This window comes from Myodes glareolus, chromosome 7 (assembly GCF_982192425.1).
Source record: "Myodes glareolus chromosome 7, mMyoGla1.1, whole genome shotgun sequence".
Lineage (NCBI taxonomy): Eukaryota > Metazoa > Chordata > Mammalia > Rodentia > Cricetidae > Myodes > Myodes glareolus.
The window spans coordinates 100,985,302-101,008,287 of record NC_142032.1 but is presented as its reverse complement, the minus strand read 5'-3'; the positions used below and the strand labels follow the sequence as shown (position 1 = coordinate 101,008,287).

At 36.0% G+C, this 22,986-nt stretch overlaps 2 protein-coding genes across 2 annotated transcripts; one reads left to right on the top strand and one right to left on the bottom strand.

Annotated features, from left to right (window-relative positions):
- Positions 1 to 7,175: 7,175 nt before the first annotated feature.
- Positions 7,176 to 8,126, top strand: LOC148121560 (olfactory receptor 52Z1P-like). Its single transcript, XM_087907704.1, has one exon. The coding sequence runs from the start codon at positions 7,176 to 7,178 to the stop codon at positions 8,124 to 8,126; it is 951 nt and encodes a 316-aa protein (XP_087763830.1).
- A 6,794-nt stretch (positions 8,127 to 14,920) lies between these two features.
- Positions 14,921 to 15,862, bottom strand: LOC148121559 (olfactory receptor 51V1-like). Its single transcript, XM_087907703.1, has one exon. The coding sequence runs from the start codon at positions 15,860 to 15,862 to the stop codon at positions 14,921 to 14,923; it is 942 nt and encodes a 313-aa protein (XP_087763829.1).
- Positions 15,863 to 22,986: the final 7,124 nt, after the last annotated feature.

The following is a 22,986-nucleotide window of genomic DNA, read 5'->3' as shown; positions in this document are numbered from 1 at the left end:
TGCTTCCATCATTTACTGGAAAAAAGTTCTATGATGACAGTTAAGGTAGTCATCCATCTGGCAATTACAGGGTTGGCCAGTTCAGGACCAGAGAGTGATCTTAACCACATTAACACATGTATTAATTACAACAGTTGAAATAGAACAAAGTCCTAATTTTTTCTGTTAATTAAATGTGAACACAGTAGCTATCCATCTTGGTCATTATTTGAAGGCACTATAAACCAAGAAAAAGAAAGAAAGAAGAAAAAAAGAAAGACTTCCATTTTGCAGAAAAATGAAAATAGAATGGTATGGCGATGACTACTTACCAATATCGATCACCAGGTAACTGTTAGTCATGGGGGAGGAAACTGTATGTGTAGCAATAGAATTATTAAATCACAATGTATATATTTCAAAATTTCGGACATATACTTTCAAAACATTTCCATAATTCTACAAATCAAATGCTGTGTGCCTACTGAAGTGTGTCAATAAAGCTAACATCTACTAAGAAATTCCTTGGGATTTATAAAAACTAGAAAGAATACAAGTCCTATAGTCATCACTACCATTGTTGAGAATTTAAAAATACCTAAACATGGAGGATGTAGAATGAAGGAAATGGGTTGTTCCAAAAGAGGAATCTATGCATTCTCAGGACGCTAATTCTGGTATGTGCATGAGCAAATGACAAGAGGGCCATGACACCAAGTTGCCACCGTATGAGAAGAAAAAAAAAGAGCTCAACATGACCTGAATAATTTACTTTTTCTCAGCCAAATTGAAACATTTTATAATTCACAGGAGATACAATAAAGTTTATAGAAAAAAAAATGAGGCTCTTATGGGAAGTAATTTAATTACTTATTCTGTGCTTATATATAATAAAAGACATAAATGAAATATCTTACGGGCCAATTCTAGGGTTTTTTTGGGTTTTTGTTTGTTTGGAGTGGGTTGGCTTGTTTGGTTTGGTCTTTTTTTTTTTTTGGTTTTTTTCAAGACATTCTGGATGTCCTGAAACTAACTCTTGTAGATCAGGCTGGCCTTGAACTCACAGAGTTCTGCCTGTCTCTGCCTCATAAGTGGTGGGATTAAAGGCATGTGTCACCGGCAACTAGTTCAAATCCAGTTCTTTTAATCTCAACATCAGAATAAAGATAAGAAACCTAAGGAGTAAAGTAAAAAGAACAAGTCAGAAGCATTTCAGTGGTTAAGACTAAGGTCAGCACTCTGTAATCAGAGCTGAGAAGAATCCAGAGGGTACCCTCTACACCATCATCATCATCATCATCATCATTATCATCATCATCACCAATACCCCAGTAATGCTTAAGCATACATAGGCAGTCCATTTATTGCGGTTTCCAGTTCTTTCTAGCCAGGGCAGTCCTAGATGCTTGTGTTATTGTCATACCCAAGGTTCCATAGTCTTCCTTTATGGTGTCTACCCAGTGTTACTTTTGCCTTCCTCTTCATCTTATCCCATGCACTTCTCCAAGCAGTGCTATCTTTGGGGAATCTGCTGTCATTCACTCTCATAACATGGCCAAAATTATCTCAAGCACAATTGCCATATCCTGTAGTTTGCTTCCTTCGATAGATGGAGATGTTTCTTAATATCATCATTGTATGGTCTATCTCTTCATGTGACACTTAGAACCTCTGAGCCTTCCTGGGCACAACACACGGTAAACTCACCATGCTCTGTGCAGTGCTCTGAAGATAACTGGGTACACTAAGAGCACAACAGCAAATTCAAGCAAAAGGATCAACACCCAAGTTTATGACAAAATTAGTCATGGAAATTTTGAGTTGAAGTTAAATATCAATGTTGAAATGTTATTCCTTTGCAGAATTAAGAATCCCTAAAGATTGAGTTTATCCTTGTCCATATATGCAAGAAGTATGAGTTGTCAGTTTCCATAAATAATCTCTCTTTTCAAGCTGAATCAAATTTCTCAGTGTGTAAAGTTGCTCATATTTTTCTGCTGCCATTCTATGAATGTATTAAAGACTGTTTTGTTCAGTCATTGCTTTTCACTTAAATCTTTCATTTCAATGAATGTCAGGGTGAAGACAAAATACTTCAGACTACATTTTCTTTCCATGAATCATGAAACAAAATCAACGCTGAATTTCTGTTTTATGGTTTCTGCCCAATCATAATATATATGATGCTGTCAATGACTTTCTTTGAACCTTGGCTCTTTGAATTTTTGTTTATTATGTGGGATTGCATTAAAGCATTGGTAAAAACAATGCCATCTATGCAGCTGTTATATCTTGGCTCTAAAACCCTTCACCTTTATCTTGGCATTCCTCTTCTGTCAGCATTGAACTCTACTTTAGCGTAAATGTCATATACCATTTCCTAAGAAACCAAACCTACACTGTTCTACCACAGAGTAGCATATCTATTATCATAAAGAAAACTCTCCATGATATTTTTAAAATCATGTTTTTTAGTATGTTGTTTACTGCAGAAGTCCATTATGCTGACGTTTTTATTATATATTCTTCGTTGATTTTCAGATTTAGGAAAAAATCATTGTGAGAACCTGGGTCATACCTGGGGTGACACACTGTTGTGTTTTATACTTTATCCTTACTGTATGCATCTTAAATGCAGACGAAAGGGGGTCTTCAACTTACAGATTAAAAAAAAAGACATTGATATTCTAAGATTCTCCATACCTAAGTAAACTTAATATAGCTTTCCAATAATCTCTCCCTATCCCATTCTCCATAGAGAAAATAATTCAAGCATACCTCAGGCATTGAATTTGATCATGGTATATGGAAAATCAACCATTGGCATTATTCACTCCTAAGGTTAAAAAATCCTGAAGGATATACTTTTATTTGTGATTCTGGATCATGCATGATACTCTGTTGTCTCTTCCTCATCTATCTTGAGTAAAACTCATCAATCATAATCCATATGATAATATATGAATAGGTATCACATATAAGAAATAATGTACTGAACACTTTTAAATGTCAAATAAGTGGCTTTATTACTATACTAAAGAACTAATTTCTATTTTATTCATCACTCCAAATTATAATTGATTTCAGCGTTGCCTTGCACACATATTATTCAACAAAGTGATGTTCATAGATTTCAGTTGGCTAACTTGCTATTTGTGCAGGTGAATTATGTGCCATGAATTTCTAATACTAGTACCTACTTTTTAGAATAGTAATAACACTGGTTATTTTATGGGTTTAAATAACTGATATATGGGGATATTCTTTAAACTAAGATGTGCTAAGAGCATTCAGATGGATAGTGTAGGTTCTTTTCCTACTTATCTGTACTTAAACTAAATTATGAACAGGAAAAACATTAGGTAGGTATGTATATAGATGCAGTTGACTCAGATTTAATACAATAAGTATCTTTAAAATTCCTGGATGATGAATATTTGTGTGCGTGGTGGCATAACACTTGCATTTAGGCAATAAACTCTCACATTGATTCTTAAACAACAAAGAAGACAGATGATGATAAATTATACAATATTTCCACCTCAGTGGGTTATTAATTTTTTTCAGGATGTTGAAAATTAGTACACTGTAGATTTCTAACACAATAAAATAAGCCCATTTCCACAAAACTCATGCATCTTATAAGCGACTGCTGCAACATTATCTGGTCTTTCTTTGTATTTCCATTTAAAGCTGCCATAGTGTGGGTTCCTGCATTTGATAGAGTTTTTGTTAGTCTGTCCATGTTGTCTCAGAATAATGCTCTTCTCACTCTATTTATACACTCAATGTCCCTTTAGTTTTCAGTTAGTTTGTTCATTTTCTTGACTATTTTGCTTTAATTAAAGTACTCGCGGGACTGTATATCCTTTCTTGTATTCCTCAACTCCACTGAGTCTTAAATCTCTTGGGATTGTAAAGCTGTATGACCAGCCCCTGGACCAAGGAGAGAAAACCTATCTCACAGAACATCTGGGAAACCAGAGCTGCAGCTTAGAGGAGGTAACAACAAACTCTTTTCCATACTTGAGAGTTGATGGCTACTGCCTTCAGAAGATATCTTCTGATTACTTGTTTCAGACTGAGTGCATCCTAATTCAGATGGGAGAGGCTATGGGTCTGCCATATCATGCCTGCTATTTTAGTTGACCCAAGGTTGAGGAAGGAAGTCTATCTTCAGTTATTGAAATAACATGAGCTATCAATAGTTGTAGTTGAACAGATTGAATCAATACTCTTTGATCCAACCCAAATTTCCTTGAAAAGTGTTTTATATCATTCTAAATGAATAACTTTGATGAGGGAGAATTAGCTCAGAATATGAATGATGTGCAGCTTCCAATATGGAGATAAACATGCAGAAAACAAGGATATGCTTACCTATCAATCATCCATTCATCAGTACTCAGTCCCTGGAAGGTAACCTACAAATGAGGAAGGATACCTGACAATGTTATACTTTCCTTTTTCCTTTCAGCTTTCAAATTTACAATCCGCCTTAGAAATGAAGTCCAACAGGAGTTTGCCTCACTTTGTTATGGCAGAAATGAAAAAAAAAAACACTAAGGAGCCTTGGTGTAGTGGTCAAGGAAAACAAGAGCTGTGATTGCAAAAATTTATCATGGTACATTGTATTTTATTTAAAAAAATCTTCTGGTAATGCAATATTTGGAGATAAGGTAGAGATTTTATGAGAGTTTAAAAGCAAAGTAATATGTAAAAAAATAAAGAGCTTAGAATTGATGTAATTAGAAATATACATCATATAATTGATGTAATTAGAAGTAAAAAATAAACTTTATTCATTTTAAGTAACAAATTCATATACAATAGACTGCAGAGTATATCACAGTTTTGCTAACAGTTATTTACTTATGCCTTCTCTTGCCTGGTTGAAGATGAATATAGTCCAAAACCTGTTGTGATCATTTTCATGATCAGGGTAAGCATTAATTATTACATAGAAAAGTAATATGATGTAAATTGTAGTTCATTAGTGATATTTAAGTCATGGCTAATGACTGAGGTGATGAATGAAGCTGAAATTAAGCACTGTGAGTATCACGCCATCTCTGCTTCTTTTAATTAAGGATTGTCTGAGACATTCTCTATTATCAAAATGTCTTTTTCTCTCTGAGATACATATGAATACAGATTAATAGAAATATAATACGTCAAATATAAATTACTAGGGTGAACATAAGACATGACAGTATGACCACAGAATCTTAACTGTGGATCATAGAAAGAACAGATTGTAAGTATTGAGACAAAGAATAATGTACCTAACTTGTATCACGTGAACAGGAACAAAGTGTGCTCTAAGCAAGTCTGCTATCTCACGTGTATTGCACCATCTTGCAGAGTGATTTGCTAGCACACCTGGCATGCACTTTAACTCTAGGAGAGCTGTCGTTTTCTGTTCTGAGAGCCATTATCACTACACTGGACTGTTCCTGCATCCTGAAGGGAGCAATCATTCAAGCAGGAAATCTGCTGACATTTGGATGAACCTGTATAATCTCTCTTTCTGCTGAAAGATCCTCAGTTATACTTTTTTAAATTCCTTCTCAGACTGTGTACTCTTGCAAACTCCATAATCTCAGCATTTGGAAAGCCACTTCAAGGCAGTCTTGGGTCTAAAGGATGATACCACCTCAGAAAAGACAAACTTCTGTATCAAGCATTCTAGATCTTTCACTACTAATAGATAAAGATTTATTAATGTATATTTTGTACTCTACAACACTTTTTAAAATCGATTTTATCTCTTTTTGAAGCCATATTATTTTCAAACTTATTTGAATTGATATTTGCTTTTGTTTTGTTAAAAGATCTAGATCTAATATGAAGTTTTTTAAATCTTCTATATGGTCTTTTGCTTTCTGGATTTTGTTTTGTCTCAATAGACACAGAAAATCACTTTCTTTGATTTCACTTACCATAATATAATTTTAATTCTATAAGTGTCTGTTCACCATTGTTCCTGCAAAATCACAAATGACTCATTTCTTTGGTCCAAGCCAAGAAAAGGGAAATTTCCCAAGATCATGGGATTCTGTCCAGTTCTGCTTTTCTATAATTGAAAGATGATGCTCTTCAAGTTTCATGTTTGGTAACTTTCTATTCTTTAAAACCTCACATTTCCAGTACTTGTCGACATATGATGACTTGTGCCTCATTAATTCTTTCACATGTTACTCATGGTGGCTTTGATAGTTTTAATTCAACTCCAATTCAACACAACAATACTGAAGACACATTGATTAATGATGGTGATAATGATACAAATAGCAAAGAAATATAACATTAAAAATTTTCATATCAACAGTAAAATAAAATCACATACGGGAATGCACAAAGGAGATTTAAAAACGGGATATGAGGGACATGTGGTACAAGTATGACATTTGCAAGAGAGGAAAACAAGGTGAACTGCTAGAATAGGATTAGTGGGTGTTTACCAGAAAGACATGCAGATTGCAACCATAAGAAACAAATCTATAGTAGTAAAATCACATCACAACGCTATGCTAATGCAGCATTGCACGCAGTGAATGTACCTACAGTCTTGGTTTTCTTTCATTCCACACAAATTGCTAAAGGAAAGAAAGAGCAACTGATTGATTAAATATTTCCTATTAAAATGTGGAGGTTGGCTGTCATTGACTAAGTAGTCTTAATATCCAAAAGGACATGACTTATTATATCAGAATAGCCAAATGATCTAAGGCACCAGTCTCAAGCTCATCTTCCCAATGACCAGATAGTAGTGCCTGACTACTTTCCAAAACTACAGAAAAGAGAAAAATGATGAATCACTAGAAATCATCAATCAGATAAAAGCCTTTCAGAGACTTTCATTTTCATAAAGTGTTGAGAACAGTTTCTAGAATCCACGTTAAATATGTGTTAATTTTCTACAAATATTACAGATTTTACCATTGCCAGTAATACAAATATTATAAAATTTCAGTTTATTTCTTTGGTCATAAAATGTTCCTGTTTTATTATCTGCTATGAATGATTTTAAAATCATTTCCATTTTTTTATTTTTCTTTTTTGATAATTCTTTCTCAAGTAATTTCTAAATTACTTTCTCAATAAATTAAGCAAAAAATTAACCGTGGTTCATGATTTTTTTCTCACTCTTCAGTATCAAACAGTGTCAAGCAGAGTAAAAGTTGACATCTTCAATGTCTTTAAATTACACCAATCTCAGAGACATCTGGTACACCATGATTGGGATCCCAGGACTCGAAGATGCACACATTTGGCTCTCCATCCCCATCTGTTCAATGTACATAGTAGCTGTTGCAGGCAATATATTGCTAATATTGCTGATCTCCACTGAGCGTAGTCTTCACGAACCCATGTACTTTTTCCTTTCAATGTTGGCCCTGGCAGATGTCTTCCTGTCCACAGTAACTATTCCAAAGGTATTAGCAATCTTCTGGTTTCAGGCTGGGGGCATTTCTTTTGCTAGCTGTGTGTCCCAGATGTTTTTTCTTCACTTCATCTTTGTGACAGAGTCTGGTATATTGCTCGCCATGGCCTTTGACCGTTATGTGGCTATCTGCTATCCACTAAGATACACCAACATCCTAACCTCATCTGTCATCAACAGAATGGGCATTGCATCTGTGACTAGAAGCTTCTTCATCTGCTTCCCCCTGATCTTCCTTGTTTATCGGCTCACCTACTGTGGGAGGAACATCATTCAACACTCCTACTGTGAACACATGGGCATTGCCAGGTTGGCCTGTGACAGCATCAAGGTCAATATTTACTATGGGATGGTTGTGGCTCTGTTTTCCATATGCCTAGACGTACTGCTTATCATTGTCTCATATGTCCTTATCCTTCGTGCTGTCTTTAGAATTCCTTCTCAGGATGCCCGACTCAAGGCCCTTAGTACGTGTGGCTCCCATGTCTGTGTTATCTTATTGTTTTATACACCAGTTTTCTTTTCTTCTCTTGCTCACCGTTTTGGAGGTCACAGCATACCACTGCATGTGCACATCCTTCTTGCAAACCTCTATGTGGTTCTTCCACCCTCCCTCAACCCTATTATTTATGGAGTGAAGACCAAGCAAATTAAGGAAAGAATTGTTCAGGTCCTTTCTTTTAACAAAGCACTTTGTTGACATAAAAGCATGCAACTTATTTTTTAGTTTTCCCAAAGAACTATAGAATTTAAGGGCATCTGAAAATATAGTAGAAATATTTTGGGAACATTAAGAATAACAATTTTTATTTTTGGTTGTAAACCTAGCCTTTAATGGTTGAGCCATCTATCCAAAGCTACAGAGAAACCCTGTGTCAAAAACAAAATAAAATAACAACAAAAAAAGATTAACAATTATTAGTAAAACAAAAGACAATGTTAACTTCCTAAAGATTATGTGTATTTGGTTAAAGTCAGTATTATATTATTTGTTATATATAATTATGATCAAGTAATTAATAGCTTGATAAATTATCCAAAATTTATATTATAAAGTCAAAATAGCTTTGATCACATCTACTTATATCTAATACATTTTCCTCCATAAAATTGTTTAAATTATTTGTTATGTATGTGGGTTACCTTCTCTTAGTTTCTCTTTTATTGTAAAATGCAAAATACATACATCGAGAAATGTTTAATTTGTTCAGCCTAGCCCACAATGGCATTCTCTTTCATACAGAGTCATTTAACCTGTCAGTAAATGTACTTCTATGTTTTTATATTTGATTTCAGTAAAAACAAATTTTAAAGTCAAAATTATTTTAATATTATGTTTGATCTATTCAAAATTAATTTCATAGATAAGTGCTATCAAGTAAATTTTCAAATCAAACAAGGATAATATATTTATCATGACATTCTAGTATGAGGCTTTAGAATAAGAAATATCCTGTTTTCAGAATATAGTGCATGACATTATGCCATGTTTTACCCGTCATAACCCTGAGGTTTTAGTGAAAAACACTGAAATAGTATATCAACTAAAAGGCCCAATATTCACAAATTTGGGAAATACAACTTAAATTTTGTTCTAATATTCACAGTAAAAGTGAGAAAATATCCATACAGTGACTGTCTTAGTTTTACATACCAATTGATCAGTTTTGGTTTATATGTTTCCCTGACACTTAGGTTTTTGTTTTCAATTTTGCTCTTGAATACCCATGTTAATTTAGTTTCAGGTACACACCCAGAGGTTAAGGACAAGGTGCAAAAGTTGGGAGCACTTTCTCTTCTTGCTGAAGACTGAAGTTGGATTCTCAGTACACATGCTAGATGATTAAAAACTAATTCTCAGGATTCCAGCATCTTTTTCTAGGCTCATCCCGTAAGCACATACACACGGGATATATACATACATACATATAGATAAAAATAAAATAAGTCTTGTTTAAAAGTGAAAACTTATGTTTACAAAAACAGGTTTCAGCAACAAACATTTTTTTAAAAAGAAAAACTAGCTACCTTCAAAGCAATTACATGGACAGAGTCAGATACAAATGAGTGATCTTTTTCTTTTGTTTTGTTTTTTGCATGAATTCTTTTTGTTTGTTTGTTTGTTTATTTTTATTGAGCTCTACATTTTTCTCTGCTACACTCCCTGCCTCTCCCCTCACCTTTAACCATCCTCCAAGATCCCCATGCTCCAGATTTATTCAGGAGATCTTGTCTTTTTCTACTTCCCACATAGATTAGATCTATGAATGTCTCTCTTAGGGTTCTCATTGTTGTCTAAGTTCTCTGGGATTTATGATTGGTTTTCTTTGCTTTATGTTTAAAAAACACTTATGAGTGAGTACAAGTGATAATTGTCTTTCTGGGTCTGGGTTACCTCACTCAAAATGTTTTCTAACTCCATTCATTTGCATGCAAAACTCAAGATGTCATTATGTTTTCCTGCTGTGTAGTATTCCATTGTATAAATGTACCACATTTTCCTTTTTCATTCTTCGGTGAGGGGCATTTAGGTTGTTTCCAGGTTCTGGTTATGACAAACAATGCGGCTATGAATATAGTTGAGCACATGGCCTTGTGGCATGATCCTTTGGGTATATACCCAAAAGTGGTATTACAGGGACTTGAGGAAGGTTGTTTTCTAATTTTTTAAGAAATCACCACACTGACATCCAAAGGGACTGTATCAGCTTGCATTTCCGCCAGCAATGCAGAAGTGTTCCCTTTATCCCACAACCTCTTTAGCATAAGTTGTCATTGGTATTTTTGATCTTAGCCATTCTTAGAGGTGTAAGATGGAATCTCAGAGTTGTTTTGATTTGCATTTCTCTGATGACTAAGAATGTTGAACAAGCAGATATTAATCCACACACCTTCAAACACCTCATTTTTGACAAAGATGCAAAGCATATCAAATAAAAAAGAAAGCATATTTAACAAGTTGTGGTGGAATAACTGGATAACAACATGTAGAAGAATGAAAATAGACCCATATCTATCACCATGCACAAAACTCAGGTCCAAATGGATCAGAGACATCAACATAAAGCCAGCCACAATGAAGCTTATAGAAGAGAAAGTGGGAAACACACTTGAACACATTAGCACAGGAGACCACTTCCTAAATACAATCCCAGCAGCACAGACACTGCGATGAACAATTAATAAATGGGACCTCCTAAAACTGAAAAGCTTCTGTAACGCAAAAGACACAGTTAACAAGACAAAATGATAGTCTACAGAATGGGAAAAGATCTTCACTAAGCCCACATCAGACAGAGGTCTGATCTTCAAAATATACAAAGAACTCAAGAAATTGGTCATCAAAACAACAAATAATCCAAGAAAAAAAAATGGAGTACAGACCTAAACAAAGAACTCTCAACAGAGGAATCTAAAATGGCTGAAAGATACTTAAGGAGATGTTCAACATCCTTAGTCACCAAATGGGTGATCTTGATTCCAGTACAAGAAGGGGCTTGAGAGTTAATGTCTGAATGGTTCAGTAGGATCCCAGACAAAGAGAATGCAGTCTCTCTCTCTCTCTCTCTCTCTCTCTCTCTCTCTCTCTCTCTCTCTCTCTCTCTTTCTCTGTGTGTGTGTGTGTATGTGTGTGTGTGTATGCATGCTTGCATGTGTGTGCGTACTGTAGTCTTTTGTGTTGTTCATTGACTTTCATTTATTCAAAGTTGAAAAGAGTAAGCTCTAAGAAGCCAGCATGAAGTGGTCTCTTGTGCCAATGCATTCATGTGTACTTCCGACTTCCTCTTCTATACAGTTCAGTGTGGCTGTCTTTATGTTGAGGTCTTTGATCCATTTGTACTTGAGTTTTCAAAAGAACAAATAATCCAAGAAAATAAAAAAAAAAACACAACAGAGTACAGACCTAAACAGAGAACCTAGAGTTAACATTGTAGAGAGTGAACAAGTTCTATTTAGGAATATATGTATGCATGTATATACATGCATACATATATAATACACATATAATATATATGGTTTAATATAAATATATATTTATTTATATATTTATTATATATATTAAATATATTTATTATATATTTATATATAAATATATAAAAAGAGGTCATGAATTTGAAAGAGAGCAAGGAGGGGTATATAAGAGGAAAGTTGGAGGGAGAAAGGGAAAGGAAAATGATATCATAATCTCAAAAATAAAATAAACAATAAAGATGTCTTAGCTTTAATTTATAAATAATAATTTGTCATAAATAATGTAATGTACCATAATCATCGCTGTGGGTAAAAGCAGACTTTGTTCACATTTATATGCATTATGTATAAGCTTGATACACATTCCATGTACTTTTTAATTGTAAATATATTTTGATCTTTGAAAGGAATTAGCTTTCCTTTCCTGTTTCTAGAGTCCTGCTGTCTTTAGCTGTTGTCACTGCAATCAAAGCTGGAACAGGAATAGTGAGCAAACTGATGTGGAGAACAAAAAGAAAGGCAATTAAGGAGAATCTTTTTGTCATGAAAAGATGCAAGGAGACACAGATGCAGAAAGCTAATAGAGACAATACATTCAATTTCTAAGGTTTGACTTCACATTTTATTGTTGTTGTTTACATTGTTGGACTGTGAAAAGATAGACATTCAATGTGCATCAAACATATAGATTTAGTAATATTCTAATTTCCACTTAACTAGGTAAAGGAAATCCGCTGGCATGCCATATCAGCCATGGCAGAGAGGCAATGTAGGGCTGATGCCCAAGTAGCATGGCTAGTCTGGGAAAGGGTGAAAGAAACCTGCATTTCTTCTCTCCTTTCAAAGTATGAGGAACCTGCAGGAAGCTAGCAAAGCATGGGAACTTCCCATTCCTGAATGTGCCAAGGCTGTTAGGACTTTGAGTAGGAGTGTGCTTAGACAATGATCCTGATACATATGTCAGTGTTCAAAAAGTAAGCGAAAGTGGGTTTCAAGGCTTGAGAAGGATCAAAGTTACCAATGAGTCACTAAATACAGGAGAAAAAAATCTACTGATGCTCAGCAGAGGTCACAGAAATGTTCACTTCCCCAAGGAGAGAAGCAAGGTGTAAATGTCAACTAGGTAAGCTAGGCAGCATCGTACTGAAGATGCAGGCTTCACTGGTCCTCTCATAGGATCCTAAAAGAGAGAGATCATCTTTTATTTTGGTGCTCATGACAAGATATGCATGTGGGATTGAGTTAAAGAGACCTTTGAAGAAAAGTAATTCTTTAGCACAAATTATTAACTTCTGCTGGACAGAAAGGTCATTTAACTAATTTAGATTATTATTGTATCTTGTTATGTGTGTTTGGTTGATGACCCTGGGTGGTCGGCCCTTTTATGAAGGTACTCAGAGGAGTGGATCTGGAGGCCTAAAACGGGGGTGAAGGAGATAATGGAAAGAGAGGAGAGGGGAAATTGCAGTCAGGACGTAATGTATGAGGGAAGAATACATTATTTTCTTTTTAAAAAAGACATCCTTTAATTTTAAAAGTACGGCTAAGTCTTAGAGGGAAAGTTGGAATTCTAAACAATATTTCATTTAAACAGAATAATGATGAACAGTTAACAATACAAGAGCAAATAGGAAACAGAAAGGCCTTCCCAGAAAACTATAGATAATAAAATGAAAATATTACTACAGCAGAATTGGTTATGTTGCAATATATGCTCAAAAATAATGGTCCCAAATTGCTTTCTATTTATAGGTTTCTTAACAATTTTAAATTTTTTAATCTGAAACATGAAAAACATAAAGTACAAGCATAATAAGAACATAACTATGCAGTAATCTATAATATCAGCTGTAGCAGAATGCTAATTTCAGACCAAATGGTTTTGAATAACTTTAAACTCCTTTTCTTAATGATTTCATGTAGAGATGTTGAGAGTTATGATTTACTAGCCATAGCATTGCTCTGAAGATTAAGACTAAGAATTATGCTACATTTCTAAGAAGTTGGTTTTGTAGATTTTATTATGAAGAATATAATTTTATTCCTTTAGTGTGGCTGTTTTCATTCATAATAGTGAAGTTATAAATATTGAAAATCAGAGCTGTCAGTTAGTAGGAGTGGGTCATAACTACCTGAGGAATGCTGCTGTACATGAAGTGAAGGGTGAAGAACAAGTTAGACTGGTACAGTGTAATCTATAGGACTTATCAAAGCTGTAAGACAGAAATAGGTGTGGCTACGAATGTGAGAGAGTGCACTAGCAGGTGGGAAACACTGGAATTTGGCAGAAATCTTGGCTATGATAAAATATTCATGATAGTAAATAATTTTCTAAATGTATTCCTACATACTCATTCAAGTTTTATATCTACATTTCATAATAATCAGGTTGTTTTTAATTATATCTTAATAATCCTGTTTAAAGTTATTTGATACATGTTATATTAACATTTTATAATGTTTTAACTAAATAATATAAATATTTTAAGGAAGGTTTACATTAACAAAGGGATGTTTCATGCATTATCATATTGGTTCATTTTGGTATTTGTAGATTCTGCTTTTTATTCAATGTTTTATAGCAACTTTCAGACCAGTTTGAACTAAAAGAAGCACACAAGGGAACCAGGAAGGCGTGATCATGTGACTTGAAAATAAACAAAGTATAAATTATATCCAACTCTTCTCATAAAATGCACCCTAGAATTTGACATGACTGATTGAAAATCCACTTACAGAATAAAGAATAATATCTACCTCGGAATTTTTAAGAAGATGTTAAGTTAAATGATTATTCCTTTTAAATAGTCACAGTAATGTTGTAACTATTACTGGAGACTCAAGACACAGAAAATATGAATCAAAGAATATTTTTACATGATTTAAATAGTCTTCCTATAGCAGTCACTGTTTGTATTGTGATGCGTGTCTGTTACCATCTATAGGGTGGGGACCTGGGAAGCTGTGGGTATGGACAAAACACTGAAATTGATTCTTTGGTTTATTTAACTATAGTTAAGTGACCAGACAGTTCAAGTTTATATGCTGCTTATTTATTACATGCTAAGTTAACGAAGTATAAATATGTTCCTTAGATGAACAAAAAAGATTAAGATAATGACTGCTCTATAACAATCATTAAAGGCATTTAAAACCAAAAATATAAGCTTCATAATGGATGTAAGCATGTGCAATTGACCACAAAGATATGGATTTTATGAGCAAATCAACTTGATGCAAAAAAGTAATGTGGAAATAATTTAAATGTTTAATTAAAATTTTAAAAACTTAAAAAAGGATTTAAAAGACAATTCTGAATATATATTCTTTGTATATTCTAGTTTGAAAAGTTAACTGCAACATGATAGAAGTCAATCTCACTTGCTTAAAAACAACTATGAGAAAATGAGAGGATTTGCAGCATGAAAAGACAGTTAGTACATCTAGTTACGATGCTTACGGAATCTCATGCTTGTTTCCTCTGCAAGTTGACTTTCAAATATTCACAGCAGATCTAAGATCCTAGGTTCCCTTCAGGAACAATCTCTGAACCCTCACTCGTATCTGCTGAGTCTTGATACTGTATATGATGGGGTTCATCAAGGGTGGGAAAAGGATGTAGATGTTGCCCATGAGAACATGAACCAGTGGAGAGAGGTGTTTCCCAAAGCGGTGCACCATGGTCAGACCAATGATGGGGATGTAGAAAACCAAAACAGCAGAGATGTGAGAAACACAAGTCTGCAAAGACTTCATTCTCTCCTCCCGGGAAGCAATGGCTAGAACTGTGTGCAGGATCATAATATATGACATTAATATGAGTACTGAATCCAGCAATAGGTTGCTGATTACCAGGGCTAAACCGTAGATGCTATTGAAACGAATGTCACCACAGGCCATTCGAATTAAGTCTTGGTGCAGGCAGAAAGAGTGAGAGAGGAAATGAGGCCGGCAGTACTTTAAGAACTTCAGGCGGATGATGACTGGAGGAATGAGCATAGAACTCCTACATATGATGGCCACTCCAATTTTCACGATTTTGGCATTGGTTAGGATGGAGGAATAGCGTAGAGGGTTGCAAATGGCAATGTAGCGGTCAAAGGACATGGAAAGGAGGACAGAGGACTCCATGAAGGACAAACCATGAATAAAATAAGCCTGTGCAATGCAGGCATCGAGGTTGATATCTTGGATGAGGCCCCAAAAGATGCCCAGCACCGTGTGTACAGTGGACAGCCCCATGCACAGGTCTGTAAGGGCTAACATGGCCAGGAAATAGAACATGGGCTGGTGCAGGCTTGGCTCAGTCCGGATCACATGCAGTATCATACAGTTTCCCAGGAATACTGTTGCATAGATGATGGAGAAGGGAATAGAGAGCCAGAGGTAATAAATCTCTAAACCAGGGAACCCAGTCAAAGCAAACCTGGAGCTACTGGAGTTGGTGACAGAGGGGGCAGACATTGGTAGAAGAGTGAAAATATCTTTGGAAAGATTTTGTGAATCACACAAATTTCCAGTGCTATAATTTCTGATAATGTCTACCTGCTTTCTGAAAGAAAACAAAATAAGGTACAATTTCCATAAATAGTAAGATACATTCGTAGTTCTTTCTTGTTTATCATCACAAACCCCGTTGTCTTGCCGCAGACCTTGCAGTGCATATGCTGAGGGATGCCAGGACAGTGGGAGTTTTGTGCACAACCAGCAGCACCCATGGGCTCAGGGGATTTAGACCCTGGGAGTCTGCTGAGATTCTGCTCAGTCCTGAAGGAGGACCGTCTCAGTCACTTGTTTGTTTTGACCCTCAGGAGAATTCTCCTGTCTGGTGTGACATCTGGGCCTTCCCTTTCTTCCAAGGTTCAGGTGATCACGAGAGAACAGGACTGTTGAAAGTATTGCGTCTTTAAATGATATAAACAGTCATGTGTAAATAGTAAGATTTCAGGTGATCTGCACTTTCTGACTGTGCCACCATGGTCACATCTTTAATTTCTCATCTACATAGAATTTATTTCTTTTTTCATAAAATTACTTCTTTTTTCAGGCAACTCTTCTCTATGAGACTTTTGCCTTTTCTGAATATCATGGTATTTTCATTTGTTAATTTTTCACATGTAGGACAACCTTATTGACTCAAATTTTAAACTGTATATTCTGAAACAACCATTTTACAATATACATATTAGCTGTGTCTTTGTTACCTATTAAGGGACAAAATACATATATTCTTAAAATAATGTAACCATAATAGAAAACAAAACAGCAACAGTAGAAACACCAGTTTGTACCTGGCCTTCTATTTTGTTTCCCATATTAACCACAGGGAAGAGCATGAATACATACAATTATTCGGTTATGCATGTTTATGAGTAAACTCACATAATATTCTTTGATAAGAAATTTTCTAAGTTGCTACAACTTAAAAAATAATTTAAGATATCAGAGTACAATAGAAGCTTCATAGAAAAAAATATTTCTATTATTGTGAAAGTAAAAAATTTCTAAGAAATTTCACTTTTAAATTTTTGAAGATGTTCAACATTATGTGTGTGTCTAGGTGTGTGTGTGTGTGTGTGTATGTGTGTGTGTTAGAAGCAAGGTTTCTCTCTGAGTAGCTCTAGCTTTCCTGGAACTCACTTGTAGAACACACTGGCCTCAAACTCACAGAGATCCACCCGCCTTTGCCACCAAATGCTGGATTAAAGATGGGAGCCACCATCACCAAACCAATTTTTTAACTTGAAATTATTTATTTAAAAATTTTTTCTTATTTTACATAATAATCTTGTTTCTTCTCCCTTTACTACTCCTGACCCTTTCCTCCTCCCATCCTAGAGCTTATTTGAAGAGAGAGAAGGGGTCCTACAAACAAGAAGGATCAAGATCGTGATTGGGAAAACCACAGACAACTAACCCAAGTTAATGGGAGCTCCTGGACTTTGGACTAAAGCTTGGCATCTAATATTTTGAAGAAGTAAGAAATTTTTAAATCTTGCTTTCACCTCAACCTTCAGGATAAAGATCATTATGTAGATAATACCTTTGAGAAACGATAACTTATAAATACAATAAAAGTAACAATGAAAACCAAGTTTATTTATGTATTCTCTTAACAGAGAGCCAGTCAAAATATCAATGGCAGCTCCTGAATCCCATCCCAGCCTTTATCCAGCTCAATCACATTCCTGGCCAGCAAGAGAGAGTGAACTTCTAGCAGACTTCCATTGGAAGAGTGGTGAGTTTTCTCCTGGCCAGAGGGCTTCTGCTAGGAGGAATTCAGCCTTTCCCCGCACCCCTCGACAATCTGGTCACCAGGCAGAGGCGACTCCTCCCTGCGGAGCTCTCCTGAATCCTGTCCCAGCCTTTATCCAGGAGAGAGGGAACTTCTAGCAGACTCCCATTGGAGGAGGGGTGAGTTTTCTCCTGGCTAGAGGGCTTCCTCTAGGAGGAATTCAGCCTTTCCCTGCCCCCCTCGACAATCTGGTCACCAGGCAGAGGCGACTCCTCCCTGCGGAGCTCTCCTGAATCCCGTCCCAGCCTTTATCCAGGTACACCTTCCTCTCTTCCCCCCTACCCTCTGGGGCCACAAGATCTCCCCAGAGCAACTCCCTTGCTCGCTGGGCCTGGGCTGTGAGTGCAACCCGGTAGTAGGGAGTGCCTGTGTTTCAATAGACTGCCTGAGGAAAGGTAGGCCTTCTGTCAGTGAATTCCCTGCCCAACAAGGGAACCTGACCTGGTACTAGAAGATCCAGTAGAGAGCATTTGAAGGAAGAGATGGGCAGACGCCAAGGCAAGAACTCCTCCAACAATCTAAAAAGCAACATGAAAACACCAGAACCCAATGACCCGACAATAGAAGGACTTGAACCTCTTAATTCAGAAGAAGCGGGAAAAAATGCCCTTATGAAAGCAATAGAGTCCCTTAAACAGGATATGAATAACTCCCTTAAAGAACTGGATGAGAAGTATAACAAAAAGATTGAAGAAATGAGTAAAGAAATGGATGAAAAATATAAAAAAAACATCGAAGAAATGAGTACATCCATGAATGATATACTGGGAAACCAAGAAAAAACAATCAAACAGGTAATGGAAACAGTTCAAGAATTGAAAACTGAAATGGAGGCAATGAAGAAATCACAAAATGAGGGCCGGCTGAATATGGAAAATCTAGGTAAACGAACAGAGACTACAGAATCAAGCATAACCAACAGGATACAAGAGATGGAAGAACAAATCTCAGAGTCTGAAGATACCATAGAGAAAATAAATGCTCTGATCAAAGAAAACTGCAAATCCAACAAATTCTCATCACAAAACATTCAAGAAATCTGGGACACAATAAAAAAACCAAATCTAAGAATAATAGGGATTGAAGAAGGAGAAGAACTGCAGATCAAAGGACCAGAAAATATATTCAACAAAATTATAGAAGAAAACTTTCCCAATCTAAAGAATGATATCCCTATGAAGGTTCAAGAAGCATACAGAACACCGAATAGGCTTGATCAAAAAAAAACATCCCCTCGCCATATAATAATCAAAACACAAAACATACAGATTAAAGAAAGAATATTAAGAGCTGCAAAGGAAAAAGGGCAAGTAACTTATAAAGGTAAACCTATCAGACTTACACTGGACTTCTCTATGGAAACCATGAAAGCCAGAAGGTCCTGGATAGAGGTACTGCAGAAACTAAGAGACCATGGATGCAAGCCCAGACTAATATACCCAGCCAAGCTATCATTCACTATCAATGGAGAAAACAAAATATTCCAGGATAAGAACAAATTTAAACAATTCGCAGCCACAAACCCAGCCTTACAGAAAGTAATAGAAGGAAAATCGCAACCCAAGGAGTCCAACATTGCCAGCACTGCTTACAATAACTCAGACATCTAGCGACCCTTCACGAGCTTAACTCAAAGAAGGGACACATACAAACTCTATTAATCAAACAAACAAAAAGTAATAATAACCGGAGTCAACAACCACTGGTCATTAATATCACTTAATATTAATGGACTCAATTCACAGACTAAGAGACTGGATACGAAAACAGGATCCAACATTCTGCTGTTTACAAGAAACACACCTCAACCACAAAGACAGACATTTACTCAGAGTAAAGGGTTGGGAAAAGGTTTTTCAAGCAAACGGACCTAAGAAACAAGCAGGTGTGGCCATTCTAATCTCCAACAAAATTGACTTCAAACTAAAATCAATCAGAAGAGATGGAGATGGACATTTTATACTCATAACAGGAACAATTCATCAGGAGGAAGTCTCAATCCTGAATATCTACGCCCCTAATATAAAGCCTCCTACTTATGTAAAAGAAACACTTCTAGAACTCAAGGCAGTCATCAAACCACACACACTAATAGTAGGAGACTTCAACACTCCTCTCTCACCAATGGACAGGTCAATCAGACAGAAACCTAACAGAGAAATAAGAGAATTATTGGAGGTATTGAATCAAATGGACTTAACAGACATCTATAGAACATTCCACCCAAATAGGAAAGAATATACCTTCTTCTCTGCAGCTCATGGAACCTTCTCGAAAATTGACCACATACTCGGTAACAAAGCAAACTTCCACAGATACAAAAAAATATTAGTAACCACCTGTGTCTTGTCAGATCACCATGGATTAAAGTTAGAATTCAAGAACAGTGCTACCCCCAGGAAGCCATCAAATTCATGGAAGTTGAACAGTCAACTACTGAATCAATTGACTTCCTGGGTCAAGGAAGAAATAAAGAAAGAAATTAAAGTCTTCCTTGAATTTAATGAAAATAAAGATACAACATACTCAAACCTATGGGACACTATGAAAGCAGTGCTAAGAGGAAAGTTCATAGCACTAAGTGCCCAATTAAAGAAAACGGAGAAAGCACACATTGGAAACTTAACAGGACACTTGCAAGCTCTCGAAAAAAAGAAGCTGATTCACCCAGGAGGAGTAGAAGACTGGAAATAATCAAACTGAGGGCTGAAATCAACAAAATAGAAACACAGAAAACAATCCAAAGAATCAATGAATCAAAAAGCTGGTTCTTGGAGAAAATCAACAAGATCGACAAACCCCTATCCAAATTAATCAAACGGCAGAGAGAGAACATGCAAATTAATAAGATCAGAAATGAAAAGGGGGACATAACCACAGACACAGAGGAAATCCAGAGAATCATTAGATCTTACTACGAAAATTTATATGCCACAAAGTTGGAAAATGTAAAAGAAATGGACATTTTTTTTAGATAAGTACCATATACCAAAGTTGAACCAAGAACAGGTGAGCAATCTAAATATACCTGTCAGTCGTGAAGAATTAGAAGCTGTTATTAAAAATCTCCCTACCAAAAAAAGCCCAGGACCAGATGGTTTCAATGCAGAATTCTACCAGAACTTCCAGGAAGAGCTAATACCTATACTCCTTAATGTATTTCACAATATAGAAACAGAAGAATCGCTGCCAAACTCTTTTTATGAAGCTACAGTTACCCTGATACCAAAACCACACAAAGACACAACCAGGAAAGAGAATTACAGACCAATATCACTCATGAACATTGACGCAAAAATACTCAATAAAATACTGGCAAACCGAATCCAAGAATACATTAGAAAAGTTATCCAATATGATCAAGTGGGCTTCATCCCAGAGATGCAGGGTTGGTTCAACATACGCAAATCTATCAATGTAATCCATCATATAAATAAACTGAAAGATAAAAACCATATGATCATTGCATTGGTTGCTGAAAAAGCATTTGACAAAATTCAACACCCATTTATGATAAAGGTGTTGGAGAGAATAGGGATACAAGGATCATACCTAAATATAATAAAAGCAATATACAGCAAGCCGTCAGCTAACATCAAATTGAATGGAGAGAAACTCAAAGCCTTTCCACTAAAATCAGGAACACGACAAGGCTGTCCACTCTCACCATTCCTCTTCAATATAGTGCTTGAAGTTCTAGCAATAGCAATAAGACAACATAAGGGGATCAAGGGGATTCAAATTGGAAAAGATGAAGTTAAACTTTCGTTATTTGCAGACGATATGATAGTGTACATCAGTGACCCCAAAGACTCTACCAAAGAACTCCTACAGTTGATAAACACCTTTAGTAATGTGGCAGGATACAAGATCAACTCCAAAAAATCAGTAGCCCTCCTATACACAAAGGATAAAGAAGCAGAGAGGGAAATCAGAGAAACATCACCTTTCATGATAGCCACAAATAGCATAAAATATCTTGGGGTAACTCTATCCAAGGAAGTGAAAGACCTATTTGACAAGAACTTTAAGTCTTTGAAGAAAGAAATTGAGGAGGATACCAGAAAATGGAAAGACCTTCCCTGCTCTTGGATTGGGAGAATCAACATAGTAAAAATGGCAATTCTACCAAAAGCAATCTATAGATTCAATGCAATTCCCATCAAAATCCCATCAAACTTCTTCACAGACCTTGAGAGAACAATAATCAAGTTTATATGGCAAAACAAAAAACCCAGGATAGCCAAAACAATCTTATACAATAAAGGAACCTCTGGAGGCATTACCATCCCTGACTTCAAACTCTATTACAGAGCAACAGTATTGAAAACAGCTTGGTATTGGCATAACAACAGAGAAGTCGACCTATGGAATCAAATAGAAGACCCGGGTATTAACCCACAAACTTATGAACACCTGATTTTTGACAAGGGAGCTAAAGCTATACAATGGAAGAAAGATAGCATCTTTAACAAATGGTGCTGGCATAACTGGATGTCAACCTGTAGAAGAATGAAAATAGATCCATATCTATCACCATGCACAAAACTCAGGTCCAAATGGATTAAAGACATCAACATTAATCCGACCACTTTGAACCTGATAGAAGAGAAAGTGGGAAGTAGTCTACAAGATATAGGCACAGGAGACCACTTCCTAAGCAGAACCCCAGGAGTGCAGACAATAAGAGAAACAATAAATAAATGGGACCTACTGAAACTGAGAAGCTTCTGTAAAGCAAAGGACACTGTCAGTAAGACAAAAAGGCTACCTTCTGACTGGGAAAAGATCTTCACAAACCCTTCAACAGATAAAGGTCTGATCTCCAAAATATACAAAGAACTCAAGAAACTAGACACTAAAACTCTAATTAACCCAATTAAAAAATGGGGTACTGAACTTAACAGAGAATTCACAACAGATGAACTTCGAATGGCTAAAAAGCAGTTAAGGTCATGCTCAACCTCCTTAGCGATCAGGGAAATGCAAATCAAAACAACTTTGAGATATCATCTTACACCTGTCAGAATAGCCAAACTCAAAAACTCCAATGATAGCCTATGCTGGAGAGGATGTGGAATGAGGGGAACACTCATCCATTGTTGGTGGGAATGCAAACTTGTGCAGCCACTGTGGAAATCAGTGTGGCGGTTTCTCAGGAAACTGGGAGTCAACCTCCCTCAGGACCCAGCAATTCCACTCTTGGGAATATACCCTAGAGATTCCCTAACATACTACAAAAGTATTTGTTCTACTATGTTCATAGCAGCACTATTTATAATAGCCAGAACCT

Excerpts from the sequence above, each read along its gene's own strand:
- LOC148121560 (XM_087907704.1), top strand. The coding sequence starts at position 7,176 with ATGTCTTTAAATTACACCAATCTCAGAGACATCTGGTACACCATGATT.
- LOC148121559 (XM_087907703.1), bottom strand. The coding sequence starts at position 15,862 with ATGTCTGCCCCCTCTGTCACCAACTCCAGTAGCTCCAGGTTTGCTTTG.